The sequence below is a fragment of the Monodon monoceros genome, unplaced genomic scaffold, assembly GCF_005190385.1.
Source record: "Monodon monoceros isolate NGI ecotype Baffin Bay Population unplaced genomic scaffold, NGI_Narwhal_1 Super_Scaffold_9, whole genome shotgun sequence".
NCBI classification, from domain to species: domain Eukaryota; kingdom Metazoa; phylum Chordata; class Mammalia; order Artiodactyla; family Monodontidae; genus Monodon; species Monodon monoceros.
In genome coordinates this window covers 620,782-639,296 of record NW_021703786.1, presented here as the reverse complement: position 1 = coordinate 639,296, position 18,515 = coordinate 620,782, and the positions used below count along the sequence as shown (strand labels likewise).

The following is an 18,515-nucleotide window of genomic DNA, read 5'->3' as shown; positions in this document are numbered from 1 at the left end:
CCATTTACTTTCTAATAATTGGATAACCTGTATCTTATTTTTTGCGATAAACTAATAATTTTCTGTATTTGCCAAAAGTTGTTTTGTACTCACTACTCATCTTTCATAACCTTCCTGAATATTTTTCCTGATTTTTCAAAACCTGTTTGAGAGTATTCCATTTCCTGTAAAGTGGATTGATATGTTGTTTTCTTATGAGGTATGTTATTGAATATAGGTGATCTGATTCCAGGATTTGGAATGCACAGCTCACTGAGAAGCTGGGTAGATTCTGGAAGGGCAAGAATAGGAGAAAGTTGGCAGACAGTTGGCAGTGTGATTCCTGGTAGAGTCAGACACCACAGTGAGAAAATGTGCTATAGTGAAGAGTCTCTATAGTTACAGACTTCCCCCTACAGTCTTTGGTTGAGTGATTTGCACCAAAAATTAAATCTGACCTTATCACCATTCCTACCCCTCTACACACATGCTCCCTTTCATCTTAGAATTTTGATGACTTTTCATTGTTTTAAGATAAAGGCAAAATTCTTACCAGGGTCTCCAAGACTAGATATGGTCTGGTCCCTACTTTTTACTTCTATGTCATCTTACCTTCATCCCCCACTTAACTTCTGGGCTCCAGCCTCTACCTTTTACACATGCCACAGGGCCTATGCACATGTGCTTCCTTCTGCCTCTAAGATCTCCCCTCTTTTTATCATCTCATGCCCAGCATAGTGCCAAGTGTATAGGAGACACAAATAAGTGTTTATTGAAAGAATAAATGAATGAAGACTTGAGAGTCAATTCTCAGGTTTGGGATATTTTCTTTTCTTTGGGTTGACTTGATTTGGCCTAAATACTATCAAATGGAGAAACCAGAGGTCACAAACTGGCAGCTAGGAGGCCCAGTGACTGTTCCTGACCTGCACACATGTTCTTGGCTGCAGTCCTACCCAGCCCCCTTCTCTTACCTATGCAACCTTCCTGGCCCCTGTAGTCACTCCATTTGCAACCATAGGCTTAAACATGCTGTCTATTGAAACTTTTATTTAAATATTTGGTTTCTGAATCATGTCATTTAATTGACTTTGATGGAAACTCAGAAGGCAACAGCCTATACCTCCTTTAGAAAAATCACAAAATCCTATCCTTGAAAACTCCGTGTTTTCCAGATAAAGATCCGAGATCTAAAAGGAAGCAGGGACTCACCCAGCTACTGAGTGGCCAACTGTCCTTTAAAACAAAGTCCCCTTGATGCCTGGTTCAAGGCTCTTTCCGTTCCTCATCCCCAGAATCAATCCATCCTGGATGTTGTTTACGTATATTTAATGGCCTTGAATGTACTTCTAGTTATTAAGTATCACACTTTATGCAATTAATGTGTTCAAAATCAAGCCTAGTTTTATGAACTTCTTATCCAAATTGCTCTGAAGCTTGATTTACAAAAGGAAAGAAAACCCTCCTCTCTTTATCTAATAGATGTTGTATTTCTATTTCCATTAATAACAACAGTTAGGAGAATACTCATCAAAAGTGACTCTTCTGAATTAACACCAACTGAATATAGCGGCTTTGGCAAGTGGTTTGTGAGGATTTAATCTTTTCTTCCTCCATGATAGGTGTTTATGGCCTCTGTAGAAAGCAGAAGTGACTGAACAATATATCATAAAAGTCTTGATAGAGTTACTTGCTTAAAGAGTTGGAATCTAAGAAAAAATTGTCTCTGGTATGAGACCCTGGAGTGACAGGTTCTGCCCCTGTAATTTGTCTGATTTAACCTCTGTTTTTGCCCCCAGAGGAGTCTCACTATTCCTCAGATGACTTGTTTTCCTTTTCTTCTGAAGAGGTCATCCAAGTATCCTCTCAACCCCAACCCCAGTTACTCCGATCAGGATACCTGTAGGAATTATTTGTTGGTGTCCTGAAAAGACTGAGTATTGGGTACGTCAATTTTCAGAAAAAAAGGAAAATATATGTATTTAATTAGACATATGTTGCATTATAATGATCAAGCATGATGGATTTTCATACATGCATTTGTTCATTGAAGTAATTAAGTACTTAGAATATGCCAGGCATTGCATGTAAAGCCTAATTTATCTCATTTACACACTTCAGCTCATTTACATGCTTTGACTCATTTAATCAACCCAACAACTCTTTGAGTGGTTATATTGTAATCACATTTTTACATGTGAAGAAATTGAGGCTCAAAAAGACTAACCCAGAACTTGAACCTAAGATGTTTGACTCCAGAGCCAATAAATGATCTTCATTCATGCTCTTTGCTGATATGTGTTTAAGGTAATGAGAGTATAGACGGGAAGTAGGCAGTTGCAGAGAAAAAGGATGGGAGCAATGAAGTCTGGGTTGCAGGAAGCAGTTGAGGCAGAGCCTTAATTAAAATCAGCTAAGGTTCCAAAAGTATCTGCAGACCCCACCTTTAGATCCTGGCAGGTAACAACCACTCCCTGTAGGTCTCTTCTGGGATGATCTAGACCTCATTTTAGGAGGTCCATCCTGCTCTGGCTTTCAGCAGTTTCTTTTACGAGAAGTGGAAGGGATATGGCTTCTTCAGAAAAAGGATCGTAGAAGGAAAGATCGGTTTCTAGAAACAGCTATTTCAGAATACTTCAGGGGGAAAAATAGCATCAGAAAACACCCTAATTGAATGGTTCTTGAGAAGGTTGTGAAAAGGGTGTGAAAACTCTCTAGAAGATCCTTGGTGTGCAATTTGTTTTGTGACAACAAATTTGAAGTCCAGAAACCAATAAGAAGGAAAGTATGTCCAATCTTTGCATCGTGGAAAGAAAAAGAAGGAGCATTTGATAACTGCCTTTTTATATATCTATAAATTTATTTATTTATTTATCTATGGCTGCGTTGGGTCTTCGTTGTTGTGCATGAGCTTTCTCTAGTTGTGGCGAGCAGGGGCTACTCTTCGTTGCGGTGAGCAGGTTTCTCATTGTGGTGGCTTCTCGTTGCAGAGCAGGGGCTCTAGGCACTTGTGCTTCAGTAGTTGTGGCTCACGGGCTGTAGAGCACAGGCTCAGTAGTTGTGGTGCACAGGCTTAGTTGCTCCACGGCATATGGGATCTTCCCAGACCAGGGCTTGAACCCATGTCCCCTGTATTGGCAGGCAGATTCTTAACCACCGTCACCAGGGAAGTCCCTTGATAATGGCCTTTTATATGTGTGGTCCTTTGTATGTGTCACCTCATTTATTTTGCTTGTTTGATTATACTCTGCCTCGTTCCTGAAAGGCTGTGTAGTAGATTACCTTGTTTCATTCTCATGACAATCCTTAGATGCATCCCCATATTACAGATGAAGTAACTAAGGCACAGAGGAGCTAAGCCACTAGCCTGAGGCTATTAGACAGAAGAGGTATCTGAGGAGGCCGAAAGCATTGCCTTTTCCAGCATCATCCTGCTCTCAAACATATCACTCTGCACTTGTGCAAACAGTGCAACTCTGTGAAAAACATCATGCTTTATAATCCAAGTTTTGCTATCTTCTGGGGGGAAAAAAACCCCATATTTCACTCTGGTTTTATAGGCTGCTGTGATAGCTGGACCACATTTGGAGGTCTTCAGTCAAAGAAACTATAGGCACTTTTTAAAAATTTTTAGCCAGAATTGTATTCCATGTCTTAAAATGCAGGAAACCATCGGTCACTAGGCAGACCAGTGGTAACTGCCAAACCGAGGGTGAGAATGTGGCAGTTGGTAAATCTCAAACTGTGTTTTTCTCTGCAGACTGTGTGTACTCTTATAAAGAAAGAAAAACTTGTTAATGACTTTTTATAAATAAATTCTAGCTTATAATTTTTGTTCCAGCAACAGCTGCTAAAATGTGATCTCCCCTCAAATACTAAACACTTTTCCTTTCTTGTGGAAAGAAAATGTCATACACTCGAAAGCAAAGTCGACCAGGACCACTGTTTGTGTGACCTCAGAAGAGTTGCTTATCCTCTCTGTGACTTTGTTATATCCTTTGCCTATTTTAGGAAAAAGTGGGGTAACATATAGCATTTACCTCTGACTTCTGGGGTCTGACATAGGATGGGTGCTTGGGACTTGTTCACTGACTAGAATTATACTCACTTGAGTTGAATATGCCTTGAAAGGTTTAAAGGGCTATAGAAATATGAAATGGTAATCATTATCATTTAAAGGGAAGGGAGAGATTAATATTTATATTCTTTAAATATGTATTTTCTTCCTATCTCTAAGAATACTTTCTGGAAAATGTATGCTCCTAAAGTTTTTTATTCATCTCTGAAATTTAAACTAGCAGCGTTAGCAAACTATAGCCTACCATCTGTTTTTGTAAATAAAGGTTTATTGGAACCCAGCCATGCCCATTCTTTTATATTTTGTCTATAGCTGCTTTCATATAAAAGCAGGATTGCATGGCTGTGATGGAGACCATATAGTTAATATGACCATATTTATGACTCTTTACAGAGAAAGAGTCTCCCACTACCTGAAAATTATAGTATCAGCCACTGGGGATACATTTCTCTTTAAAAGCTCTCACCTCATAGTAGCTGCTCCATATATGTCTAAATGGGACAAGATATGTTGGAAAATGATCCAGGTCATGAATAGGTAACACCTCAAAGTGAGAATCCAGAGAGGGGACTGTACACACCCTGTTTCTTCAGGAGCTGAAGGCTCTATTATCTATAGCTTATATAATAATTATAGTGTAACAACAACAACAGTAGCTAATTATTGAGTGCTTACTAGATTTATATACTCTGTGTCATAAAATCATCACCACAGGGCTTCCCTGGTGGCGCAGTGGTTGAGAGTCCGCCTGCCGACGCAGGGGACAAGGGTTCGTGCCCCGGCCTGGGAAGATTCCACATGCCGCAGAGCAACTGGGCCCGTGAGCCATGGCCGCTGAGCCTGCGCGTCTGTAGCCTGTGCTCTGCAACGGGAGAGGCCACAACAGTGAGAGGCCCGCGTACCACACACACACACACAAAAAATCATCACCACAGTTCTATGAAGTAGTTAGTAGTATTATCCCTGTTTCTATTTTTTATTTTTCTTATTGAAGTATAGTTGCTGTACAGTATTATATATGTTACAGGTGTGCAATATAGTGTCACAATTTTTAAAGGTTATATTCCATTTATAGTTATTATAAAATATTGACTATATTCCCTGTGTTGTACAATATATCCTTGTAGCTTATTTTATACCTAATAGTTTGTACCACTTACTCCCCTTACCCTCCTTATGTTGCCCCTCCCCCTTTCCCTCTCTCCACTGGTAGCCACTAGTTTGTTCTCTACATCTGTGACTCTCTTTTTTGTTGTATTCATTAGTTTGTTGTACTTTTTAGACTACTCATATAAGTGATATCACACAGTATTTGTCTTTCTCCGTCTGATGAATTTCACTTAGCATAATGTCCTCCAAGTCCATCCATGTTGATGTAAATGGCAGAATTTCATTTGTTTTTAATGGCTGAGTAGTGTTCCATTGTGTATATATACCATATCTTCTTTATCCATTCATCTGTTGATTGACACTTAGGTTGTTTCCATATCTTGGCCATTGTAAATAATGCTGCTATGAACATCGGGGTGCATGTATCTTTTTGAATTAGTGTCTTTGTTTTTTTTTGGATATATACCAGGGAGTGGAATTGCTGGATCATATGGTAACTCCATTTTTAGTTTTTTTGAGAAACCTCCATACTGTTTTCCACTGTGGCTGTACCATTTACATTTCCACCAACAGTGTAGGAGGGTTCCCTTTTCTTCATATCCTCACCAGCATTTGTTATTTGTGTTCTTTTTGATGATAGCCATTCTGACAGGTGTGAGGTGATATCTCATTGTGGTTTTGATTTGCATTTCCCTGGTGATTAGTGCTGTTGAGCATCTTTTCATGTGCTTGTTGGCCATCTGCATTATCCCAGTTTTTATATGAGAGGCCTGCCTTGCCCAAGGGTACCCAGTAGCAAAGCTAGGCTTTGAAATCCACATAACCCAATGTGGTATTTAGTTTCTGGGCTCCCATTAGAGATACCCTTTAGGATTCTGGTCTGTTCCTTTACCATCTCAGCCAAGCACCTTGCTTTCCCTGTCCCTTGGGACATCACATTTGGTTGCATTATTGCCAGCCTGCATGGCTTTCTTTATTCATTTAACAATTATTTCAAACTTACTACTACTCATATGTGCCAGGTACTGTGCTGGGTAATGGGGACATCACAAGAACCAGTCAGATACCGTCCTTGCCTCGATGAAGCTTAAGTTCCAGTGAAAATGATGGACATTAATCAATCGCACAATAAATATTTAAATAAAACTATCATATGTGTTTCAAAGGGGAAAGGCACAGGATGCCATGAGAGTGGATTATAGAGACCTCTCTCAAGAGATGACCCTTGAGTTGAGAACTAAATTTGTTCATAAACAGGAGTCAGGCACAGAGGGGAGGGAAGTGTGTTCTAAACAGAGGGATGGTATGTGCACAGGCTCTAGGGAAGGAGGAAGCATGGTGTGTAAGGGAGACGAAAAGAAGGTCTCTGTGGCCAGGGCACATCCAACAAGGGGACATGGATGGAAAAGTCAGGGGCTACACAAGACCTGTGCTCAGATTTGGGTCTTTGTCTTAAAAGCAATGGCAAGCCACTGAGGTGTTTGAGCAGGGGTAATCAGAGTGGTGGTGTTATCATTCCAAATGCTGTGTGTGACCCTCCTCCATTACAAGGCTGCTCTTTCCTCAGTTCAGTAAGGGACTTCTGCTAATGCAGCAACACACTGAGACGAACTAAGGTGTATACATCATGATCTGAAAACACAGCTGGTCACTCTGCCGTGGCCTGAGGGATGAGTGAGCCACAGCCCTGAGTACAATGGTGAGTCAGCTCACTTCTGAGAAGTGAAGACTCGATCTGAGACCTTTACACCAGAGGCTGCGCCCAGCCTAACCAATGACAAGGATAGCTTGCTGTCAACTTGGAATCCTGCTTGCAGCAGGTCTTCTCATTTAGTAAAAATAAGTACTTGTTGATTAGCTTGAAAGCTGGGTTACTTGTCACCAAAGGCCAATGTTTGCCTGGCTCCTCACTTCAGTTAAGGGGCAGAGAAGAAGCTTTGCTTTTGAGCCTAAGAGAATTCTAGGACATAAACATAATTTTCCATCACCCTTAGAATGGAATCCAGGCCCCCTAGCTTGGCCTGCCAGGCTCTCCACAGTCTCGTCCTGCTTCCCTATTCGTCCTCTCATATCACTCTCCCTCACTTATTAGTTGCTCAAAAAATCCTTGTTGAACAAATGGATGTACAAATGACTGTATGATCTTGGACAAGACATAGCTCCTCTCTGATCTCAGTTTCTTCATTTTTAAAAGTGAGCTAGCCTGGGTTTTTTTTAAGGTCCCATCTCTATGAGATGCAGAATTGGGAGTCGTTCAGCAAACACTTGCCAACATATCCTCTAAGCCATGTCCCATGACAGGCACCAGGGATACACTGCCCTTGAGATGTTTATTCAAAAATAGATACAAACATAAAGAAAACAGGTTCAAAATCACAGGGGGCATGAATGTGAACTCTATAGTCATAGGAACTAGGCACAATCCTAACGCTACCTCTTTCTTGAGCAAGTAATCTCTCAGTGGCCCAGTGCCCAGTGGCCTATGACTTCAATGGAGATAATGTCACTAACTCATGGAATTTTGTGAGATTTAAGTGAGATGATGTTATTGCTGGCATTGTCTCTGGAACAAAGCAGTGCTCAACAAATGTTGGTGACGATCATCAGTAAGTGATGATGATGACTAACATCAACAGGATATTCAGCACCCATATGACTCTGCCAGTTGCCAGTGGCTTACATCTGTTCTGATTACCTACTAACAATGCCATCCTGGTTGTAAGATATTTTGATCTTGTCCTCTGAATGAAAGTACATGGTAGCAGAGAGGAGCTGCAGTTGATGCTCAGTGTCAGTGGTTCATGGAAGGTGTCCTGGGGAAGATGAGGCCAAAGCTGAGCTGTAATGTAAAGAAGGGTAGACAAAGCCTCTTCTGTCAACTATGCCCTCCAACAGTGACCAGAGGAATCTTTCAAAAGTGCACATCAGAAAAAACAAACAAACAAAATGATGCACAAGAGATCAATTGATTTCTTTCTTACAACCAATGGCTACGTGCTGCACTTGGAATAAAATCAAAGCTCCTCACCATGGTTTACAAAGCCCTGTATGAGTCCCATCTTGAGCCACCTTCACCTTTCCCAACCATAGTCAGCTATTTATCCCTACCTCAGGCTCTTTGCTTTGGCTGCACTCTCTGCCAACAATGTACCTCCCTCCAGTCCTCCCATGCCTGGCTCCTCTTCATCAGCAGAACTCAGCTCCAATGTCACCTCTGTAGAGAGATCTTCACTAGCTACACTACCTGACGTTGTCCCCACCCCTGCATGCCACCCCCCAATATTTCCACTACTGTCATTCATTTTGCAAGCCAAAACCTTGTTTTGTTTCCTTCAAAGCTCTTACCACCATCTGAAATTATCTCTAGGAGGACAAGCATTTTATCAGTCTCACTCCCACTGACCTCAACACATGGTTGACCCTCAAAAATATTTTGAATGAACAAATTCCAGCTCCTTGTAAAAGACTGAGGTGAGACAGCATGTTCTGGGATGAGAACACAAGATTAAAGCTAGTGTCACACAATGAAGAATCACATCAGATCTCAGAGAACTTAGAAAATGCTCTGGATCACAGCGTGTACCATGTCTGAGCATCATGAAAAGTCCAACAATATCTTATTTCTTCCTCTAAGACAGCCATTTCTCAGTCTTGCATTTCCAGAAAGCTTCTCTAAAGTTCAGACACCTGTCTAAACTAATTAAAAAGTCAAGATTATAAAATAATGTCCAGTAATCCAGGCTTAGCTCTTTCACATGGTAATTCCAACTAAGCTAGCAGAAGCCCTTGGGTTGTCTCTTTAATGAATAGCTAAAAGCAGTGTTTAATTAGAATGTCATCATTAACCCCCAAAGAGTTTGTTCTTGTAAGCAGTTTCAACATTGTCCCTGCAGTTCTAGTTGCCTCACACACTTGCTCAGAAGGTCAAGCATTCACTTATAAATCTCCTATGTCACGTCAGACACTTTGATTACCTTGACTAAGCACCAAAGTTGGTGTTCAAACTACAGCTTAAGTGCTCATCCAAATTATTCAAAATTCTGACTTAGTAGGGTTTGGATTTAAAAATATTACCCATAAATGGCAAAAGGCAATCCACAGGCATCACTTTCAGAACCAACTTGCCAATCTTATACTCTCTTCCTAGCAGGATATGATTTGCACATAGCTGCTCCCCAACCCCAAATTAATAGCAGGAGAAGCAGCAGATCCCCTTCCCCCAGACCCACCCACACCTATGCACCGTGTATGTGGTTAGTGTGTATTTGATTGGGCCCACTGTGCCTGCCTGGAGAAAAAAAAATCAACAGCTGCAGGAATTATAATTGCTACTGACAAGGACCTTGGGAGGTAGGTGAAAGGGAAGCAGTGCTTTTTCACAGTTAAGCCCTGCTGTTGATTCATGAATGTCCCTCTTGCCTTTGATGCCAAAATTGTGTTCTGACAGGTGGGAACAAGAAGCCTGGCCATTGCCAAGCTGCCTCCTGGGGTCTTCTGGTGGTCCTGACTGGTCTGAGGCCTGGGGGATCACTTGGTGCCCACTCACCACACACACGCACATCCTATAAACTACAAAGTCCTATGGAACATTCTCCACCTTAAAGACCACCACCTGAAATTATATCCTCCTTACCTCTGGTCTTTCCCTGCTCCAGTCTCCCTCTTACAACCCACAGTGATTATAGTATCTCCTGTTCAAATCCCTTCCCTGGCTCCTAGTCTAAGCCTCCTATGATCTGAACTCAGCCTATCTTCCAACATACATGATGTATGTACTGCTAAATTCAGCTGAAGTGAACCAGAGGAAGGGTGAACAACCAGACAAAATAGGGCCCTGCTAACCAGCCAGCAGTATCTGCTAAACCAGTACTTCTCAACTACTAATAACGTACATTCATTCAAATCACTGGGGTTTGTTAAAATGCAGATTGTGATTCAGGAGGTCTAGAGTAGGGCTCAAGATTCTGCATTTTTCTAACAAGTTCCCAGATGCTGAGGCTGTTGCTGGTCCCTGCACTGCACATTGAGTAGGAAAGTACTATGTCATCTTTTTAACGTGTAATTCGTGTGTGGGCATGTGGGGGTATGCTGTATTCAAAATAGCTTTATTTTAAGATTATGTTAACTCTATAAAATCACCATTTTTGCAAATCAAAAAGTAAATTTCATATGGTTCACCGTGATCTCAGAATCCTAGCCAACTTACCTTGGAACATAGAGGAGGCAAGACTTCAGATCAAAATCCCAAATGTGCTAACCTGAGCTTAGAGCAGAGCACAGCCTCATCCCTATACTTGCCACAACCCTGGCCCCTACGGGATCCTACCCTATGGGGCATCCAAGAGACGTCTTCCTACCTTTTTCAGTCTTATAAGTTGGAGAGAAGAATCACTCCACTTGATTGCCTTCCACTTCTCTGCTCTCCAAGCCTAGTTCTCAGAATATACTGAAATTTCAAGGCATGCCTTGAAGAACTGGCACAGCCCCAGGTGGTTTTCTAGGTCACCTGTTGGGAAGATCTTAGCAGCTGGCAGGATGTGTTTTGATTCTCATTAAGAAGCTTACTCAACACTGAAAGGAGATGTGGCAGGTCCCCCTATAGCTCCTGGTTCTCCACCTACAGAAAGTCCTGGCTGTGTGGGTGGGAGGTAGGGAGGGAGGAGATTGATGAGCACAGACCTGTAAGCCTGCCTGGCCTGAGTCCTGCACAGGCAGAGAAGATTCACTAGCCCCTGACTGCAGTTGCCTTTTTGATGACAGAGTAGCTGCTGTATAACCATCTGCCACCATTGGCAAAACACACCAGAAGTGAAGTAGCAATAAACAAATAGGATATTTCAAGAGCAGAAATAATATGTGCTCCCTCCATGAGAAGCTCTACTGATTCAAGATGTTCAGGATATTATCAGACTCAAGGGACCATCCATCTGAGTGGACAGTGATGGGATACTGATGCTCATTGATTATGTTGCACTGGTTCTCCACTCCAGCTGCCCTCTAGCTGAAGAGCTTTTAACAAACATCAGTGCCTTGTTCCCACCCTAAAAGAATCAAATCAGAATTTGGGGGGCAGGCATAGGTGGATTTTAAAAGCACCCAGGTGAACTGGATGCACAGTGAAGGTTGCAATTCACTCTGTTAGAGATGTTTTATTCAAAGATCAAGTAGCTTTTTTGATCATTGACTTTCTCAGCTTCTAAAACTACACCACCTTTTTAAATTCAACATAGGATGTTGGGAATAATGAATACTCTTTATACTTTCAGAGTCATAAATCACTTTTACATGCACCATCTTTTTAGATTCTCAAATCAGCTTGTGGAAAATGCTAATACCATTATAGAAAGATAATGCTAGGCTTGCTGTGACACTGTTTCCAAGAGACAAAAAAAAATGGAAACAACCTAAAAACTAGTGAGAGAATGGTTAAATATGTTATGGGGCATTTATGTGATGGAGAATTATATGGCTATTAGAAAGATTTAGGTAGATCCATACACATTGACTTAGAAAGATAGCCACAGACTACTTTTAATTTAAAAAAAAAATTTTTTTAATCAAGTTCACAGTTACTTATAAATGATTCCATTTCCATTGTTTTTTCACTTTTCATTTTTTATTTTTATTGAGATATCTTTGACATATCAAAATTGTATACATTTTAGGTGTACAACTGATATTTTGATATATGTATACATTGTGAAAAGATCACCACAATCGAACTAAATAACATATCCATCACCAATTCATAGATATGTGCGTGTGTGTGTGTGGTGTGTGTGATATGATTTAATTTCATGCCACATCTTCTTTATCCATTCATCTGTCAATGGACACTTAGGTTGCTTCCGTGTTGTGGCTATTGTAAATAGAGCTGCAATGAACATTGTGGCACATGACTCTTCTTGAATTATGGTTTTCTCAGGGTATATGACCAGTAGAGGGATTGCTGGGTCATAAAGAAGGTGTGGCACATATATACAATGGAATATTACTCAGCCATAAAAAGAAACTAAATTGAGTTATTTGTAGTGAGGTGGATAGACTTAGAGTCTGTCATACAGATTGAAGTAAGTCAAAAAGAGAAAAACAAATACCGTATGCTAACACACACACACATACACACACACACACACACACACACACACATATATATGTATATATATATATATAATCTAAAAAAAAAAAGTGGTTATGAAGAACCTAGGGGCAGGACAGGAATAAAGACACAGATGTAGAGAATGGTCTTGAGGATACGGGGAGGGGGATGGGTAAGCTGGGACAAAGTGAGAGAGTGGCATGGACTTATATATACTACCAAATGTAAAATAGATAGCTAGTGGGAAGCAGCCGCATAGCACAGGGAGATGAGATCGGTGCTTTGTGACCACCTATAGGGGTAGGATGGGGAGGGTGGGAGGGAGATGCGGGAGGGAGGAGATGTGGGGATGTATGTGTGTGTATAACTTATTCACTTTGTTGTAGGGCAGAAACTAGCACACCATTATAAAGCAATTATACTCCAATAAAGATGTTAGAAAAAAAGATTTAATTTAGGATCTATACTTTTAGCAAATTTCAAGTGTGTGATACAATATTGTTAACTATCACCACCATGCTGTACATTAGAGCTCCAGAACTCATTCACCTTCATAAGTGAAACTTTGTACCCTTTGACAAACATCTCATTTCCCTCTCTGCTCGACCCCTGACAACCACCATTCTATTCTCTCCTTCTATGAGTTGACTATTTTAGATTCTACCTATAAATGAGTTCATACAGTATTTGACTTTCTGTGTCTGGCATATTTCACTTAGCATAATGTCCTTCTGGCTCATCTGGTTCATCTATGTTGTCACAAATGACAGGATTTCAGTTATTTTTATTGCTGAATAATATTCCAGTGTGTGGGGAGAGGTATGTATCACATTTTCCTTATCCATTCATCCCTCAGTGGACACTCAGGTTGTTTCCATATCTTAGCTACTGTGAACAATGCTACAGTGAACATGGGAGTGTAGATATCTCTTTAAGAGACAGATTTCATTTCTTTTGGACATATACACAGATGGGGTTTCTGGATCTTATGATAGTTCTATTTTTCATTTTTTGAGGAAACTCCATCCAGTTTTCCATAGTGACTGCACCAATTTACATTCCCACCAACAGTGCACACGTGTTCCCTTTTGTCCACAACTTCACCAACACTTGTTATTGCTCGTCTTTTTTGTAATAGCCATTCTAACAAGTGTGAGGTTATATCTCATTGTGGTTTTGATTTGCATTTCCCCAATTATTGGTGATGTTGTGCACTATTTCGTGTACCTATTGGTCATTTGTATGTTTTCTTTTGAGAAATGTCAATTCAAATTATTTCCCCATTTTTTAATCAGGTTATTTGGGTTTTTTGTTATGAGTTACTTGGATATTTGGAATATTAACCCTTATCAGATACATTGTTTGCGAATATTTTCTCCCATTCTGTAGGTTACCATTTTACTATTTTGATTGTTTCCTTTGCTGTGCAGAAGCTTTCTAGTTTGGTACAACCCCACTTGTCTGGTTTTGCTTTTCTTGCCTGTGCTTTTTGCTGTCATAACCAAAAAAACACTGTCAAGACCAATGTCAAGAAATTTTTTCCTATGTTTTCCTCTAGTAGTTTTATAGTTTCAGGTCTAACATATAAGTCCTTAATCCATTTTTAGTTGGCTTCTGTATGTGGTATGAAATAAGGTTCCAATTTCATTATTTTTCATGGGATATCCAATTTTCCCAACATCATTTATTGAAGAGTCTGTCCTTTCTCCATTATGTGTTCTTGGAACCCTTGTCAAAAATCAGTTGGCCATACGTGTGTGGATTTATTTCAAGGCCTTCTGTTCTGTTCCACTGGTCTATGCATATGTATTTATACTGTTTTAATTACTATAGCTTTGAAATACATTTTGGAACCAAGAAATGTAATTCCTCTAGCTTCGTTCTAACTTCGTTTTTCTTGCTCAAGATTGCTTTGACTACTCAGGGTCTTTTGTGGTTCCGTATGAATTTTAGGATTTTTTTCCTATTTATGTAAAGGATGCCTTTGGAATTTTGATAGGGATTGGATTGAATCTGTAGATCACTTATAGTAGCATGAACGTTTTAACAATATTAATTCTTCCAGCCCACAAACATGGGCCTGTCTTTCCATTTATTTTATTTAATTTCCCTCACCAGTGTTTTATAGTTTTCAGTGTGCAAGTTGTTCACTTCTTTGGTTGAGCTTATTCCTAAGTATCTTATTTTTGTTGTTGCTACTATAAATGAGATTGTTTTTTGAATTTCCTTTTTGGATAGTCCATTGTTAGTGTACAGAAATGCCACCAATTTTTGTATACTGAATTTGTATCCGGCAATTTTACTGAATTCATTTATCAGTGCCAAGAGATTTTTGTGTGGTTGAGTCTTTATTGTGTTCTACATATATGATCATTTCATCTGCAAAAAGAGGCAATTTTATTTCTTCCTTTCTGATTTGGATGTCTTTTATTTCTTCTTGTCTAATTGCTTTGCCTAGACTTTGTTGAATAAAAGTGGCAAGAGTGAGCATCCTTGCCTTGTACTGGATCTTAGAGGAGAAATTTTCAGTGTTTCTCTATTAATTATGATGTTAGCTGTGGGCTTTTCATATATGTCCTTTATTGTATTGAGGTAAGTTCCTTCTGTTTTTCTGAGATTTTTTATCATGAATGGATGGTGAATTTTGTCAAATGCTTTTTCTGAATCTATTGAAATGGTCATGTGGTTTTTATCTTTTATTACATTAATGTGGTATATCACACTGATTGATTTGTATGTGTTGAACAATCCTTGCATCCCAGGAATAAATCCTACTTGGTCATGGTGTATAATCCTTTTAATGTGTTGTTGAGTTTGATTTGCTATTATTTTATTAAAGATTTTTGCATCTATGTACATAAGGGTTATTGGCCTTTATTTCTCTGTTCTTGCAGTGTCTTTGTCTGGCTTTAGTATCAGGATGATGTTGGCCTTATAAAATGAGTTTGGAAGTGTTCTCTCTTCTTCTATTTTTTGGAAGAGTTTAAGAAGGATTGGTATGGATTCTTCCTTGAATGTTTGGTGGAATTCATCCACAAAGTCATCTGGTCCAGGGATTTTCTTTGTTGAGAGATTTTTGATTACTACTTCAATCACCTTATTTGTGCTCGTCTGTTCAGGTGTGTATTTCTTCTTGATTCAGTCTTGGTAGGTTGTATGTTTCTAGGAATTTATCCATTTAGTGTTTTTTTTAACTCTACATGTATATGTGTGTGTGATTAATAAGCACAAAAAAAATCTGGAATAAATACTAAACTCTTAATAATCATATTGCTTGGACTGGGATTAGAAAGAGGTGGGGAAGGGGAACTTTTGTTTTTTTAATTTCTTTTAGTTTGTTACAAAATTATACTTCCATACTGTTAAAAAATAAAAGCTATTTTATTTATTTATTTTTTAACATTTTTATTGGAGTATAATTGCTTTACAATGGTGTGTTAGTTTCTGCTTTATAACAAAGTGAATCAGTTATACATATACATATATTCCCATATCTCTTCCATCTTGTGTCTCCCTCCCTCCCACCCTCCCTATCCCACCCCTGAAGGTGGTCACAAACCACCGAGCTGATCTCCCTGTACTATGTGGCTTCTTCCCACTAGCTATCTATTTTACATTTGGTAGTGTATATATGGACTTGAGGATATGGGGAGGGGGAAGGGTAAGTTGTGACAAAGTGAGAGAGTGGCATGGACATAAAAAGCTATTTTAAAGCCACAGCCTGAAATGAATGAACAAGGGCTCAACAGGAAGATTGCTGATCTTCATTCAATGAAGAGCAAGTTAAGTCCTGCACAATCAGGTGACTGGTGCAGGCTGGTGCATCAGGAGCCTAAGCCATCAGCTCTCTCTCCATCAGGAGCACTGCATCTTGCAGGCTGGCCAGTCTCCTCTCAGTGTCACTGAGCTGACTCAGGACCTAGCAATTCCCTGCTTGTCCATGGCCATGAGGAAGATTTACTTGCTGCCAATGGCAGCTGCTGGTGCAGCCTGGAAACATGTCCACCCCTGTAGGGCAGTTCTGCTCCTAATAAGGGAAATTCACTTTACACACACTTTAGGGGAAATGTCCTGAGATGAAGCCAGAGCCAGATGGGCACCAAGCTTATTAAATGCATGATTGTTACCAGAAAACTTTTGCAAATATGTATGGGTATTTTGTATGTGTGTGTATGTGTGTGTGCATGTATAAAATACATGCACACACACACACACAGATCATATCCCTGAAATCTCTTCAATTATAGGATTATCTTTCCAATTGTTCTACAATGTACTTTACAGTTTACCCTTATGTAGGGTGGATATGCTGTACCTCACATCTTTTAATGCTAGATTGTTGTTCTTATTATTGTTTTTCACTCCTGCCAGGTGCAGCTCATCCACTATAACCACGAGTTATATACCAATGTCACAGAAGCTGCAAAGAGCCCAAATGGATTGGTGGTAGTTTCTATATTTATAAAAGTAAGTGTATTGCATTCCTTCATTCTTCTCTTCTTGCCATTCCCACCCCAATCAGAATATCAGTTTGCGGTCCTGTTGGATCTTAGAAATAGCAACAGAGGTAATATCTATGCCCAAGAAAAGCTGCAGGGGGTGACTTTTATTTCCATGAGATTCATGATAAATAAAGCCCCTTTCAGTGAGATGCAAAAACAATGAGTTCCATTTCAGAGCCCTGGGGCCTGAGGATTCAGGTAGCTTTTGCCCTAGAGAGAAAAAGTGTGCTGGATCCAGGTGCAGGCTTTAGGTCCCACTCATGCAGAAGAATCAGAAGGAAGCAATATAAGGGGAGATGGTTTCTCACTGACACCCCACCGGATTAAAGACCTGTCCATCAGATAACCCTTGGAAAAAGAGATGAAAGGAAAATGTGAGATATCTCTCCCCTCCAGGCACTGCACTAAACAGCTCCCTCCAGCTTCCCACAATTGCTCTGAGTATCATCTTTCCCTTCCATTGTCCCTCTCCTTTGTAAGCATCCTTGTGAATAATTAAGCAAAGGTCACCAATGCTGACTTTATGACATACTAGGGAGGCTCTACATCTTCTTACAGTCATCATCAACAACAAACCTCCAAGCAAGCAAATTCTAATTTGTTAAAAAAAATTACCTTTAACATTTTGACAGTTGTTGAGTGAAACAAGTTTGCAAATTAAAAAAAAGAAAGAAAGAAAGAAAACAAAAGAAACTGTCTTTCCAAAAGGGAAAAAAAAACAAAAGCAAAGGGTGGCAGTTCTAAAAGTTGGCAGTCAGTGTGCTAGCCCCTTGGGAAGTTTTAACCAGACCATTAGAGGAAGTGCTCCAATCAGAACTTGGAATCTGATGACGGTCAATAGAAATTCAGCATTTGGCACTAGTGAGTTTTAACAGAGCTTTCGTGGTGGCATCATCATCACTCAGAAGGATGAGTGCAGGGACAACACCAGTCACTACTCCCCCTCCCTCCTTGAGAGCATCACCCTTTTCAATAAGCACTTTGCCCTGCCTGGCTGCACCACCTCCTAACTTACTCTCCCTCACCTCACCTTTTTGTGGCCCCAGTAGAGCTGAACATTGGACAGAGGCATTAGTGACATATTGCTGCCACTGGCCACCAACCCCACCTCATCTAGCTTGTCATTGGCAAAGATAGGAAGGGGCTTTTGATAGAGGAAGTACATTTTTAAGCTGTCGTGCCTTCTTAATACCTGATGTGACTTCCCAAAGGAAACTGGTCCTGGTACAGACTGATCCTGCCAGTCCCTGCTCTACACGTCTTGACATCATCACAGACCCTGTTATAATAAACAATGGGTTCCTGAATGCCAGGCACTGAGATATGTACTTTATATATATTTTATCATTTAACCCTAATAATAAACCTGTGGAGTGGGCATCATGTCCCTATCTTGCAGATGAGGAAAATGGTTCAGAGAATCTTTGACATTCCATCCTAATTCATGTAGTTTGTAACAGCCCATAAAGGAATGGAACCCAAGTGTTGCTTGACTTTAAGGCAAGTCAAATGACCTTACTAATGACCTTATTCACAGAGCTGGGAGGGGGAAAAGAGAAAACAACATTTAAAAACTTTTCCCCCACATCCCCATGCTGCCCACAAACATGGGGCAGATAACTATATCCTTCAACCAGCCCCAATTATGATATTGATAACCAACTGATGCATTCAACCTGGGTCAAGCTTATTGTTATGAAGCCTAAAGATATTTCACAAAATTGTGCCATGCGTGTCCAGGGGCTCA

The 18,515-nt window shown here is 40.1% G+C and overlaps 1 protein-coding gene across 1 annotated transcript in view; it reads left to right on the top strand.

Annotated features, from left to right (window-relative positions):
• Positions 1-18,515, top strand: part of CA10 (carbonic anhydrase 10) — a 600,481-nt gene that overhangs the window by 558,891 nt on the left and 23,075 nt on the right. The window contains exon 5 of the mRNA XM_029212322.1: positions 16,638-16,733. Within this exon, the coding sequence (XP_029068155.1) occupies positions 16,638-16,733 (96 nt within the window). The remainder of the gene's footprint in view (positions 1-16,637; positions 16,734-18,515) is intronic.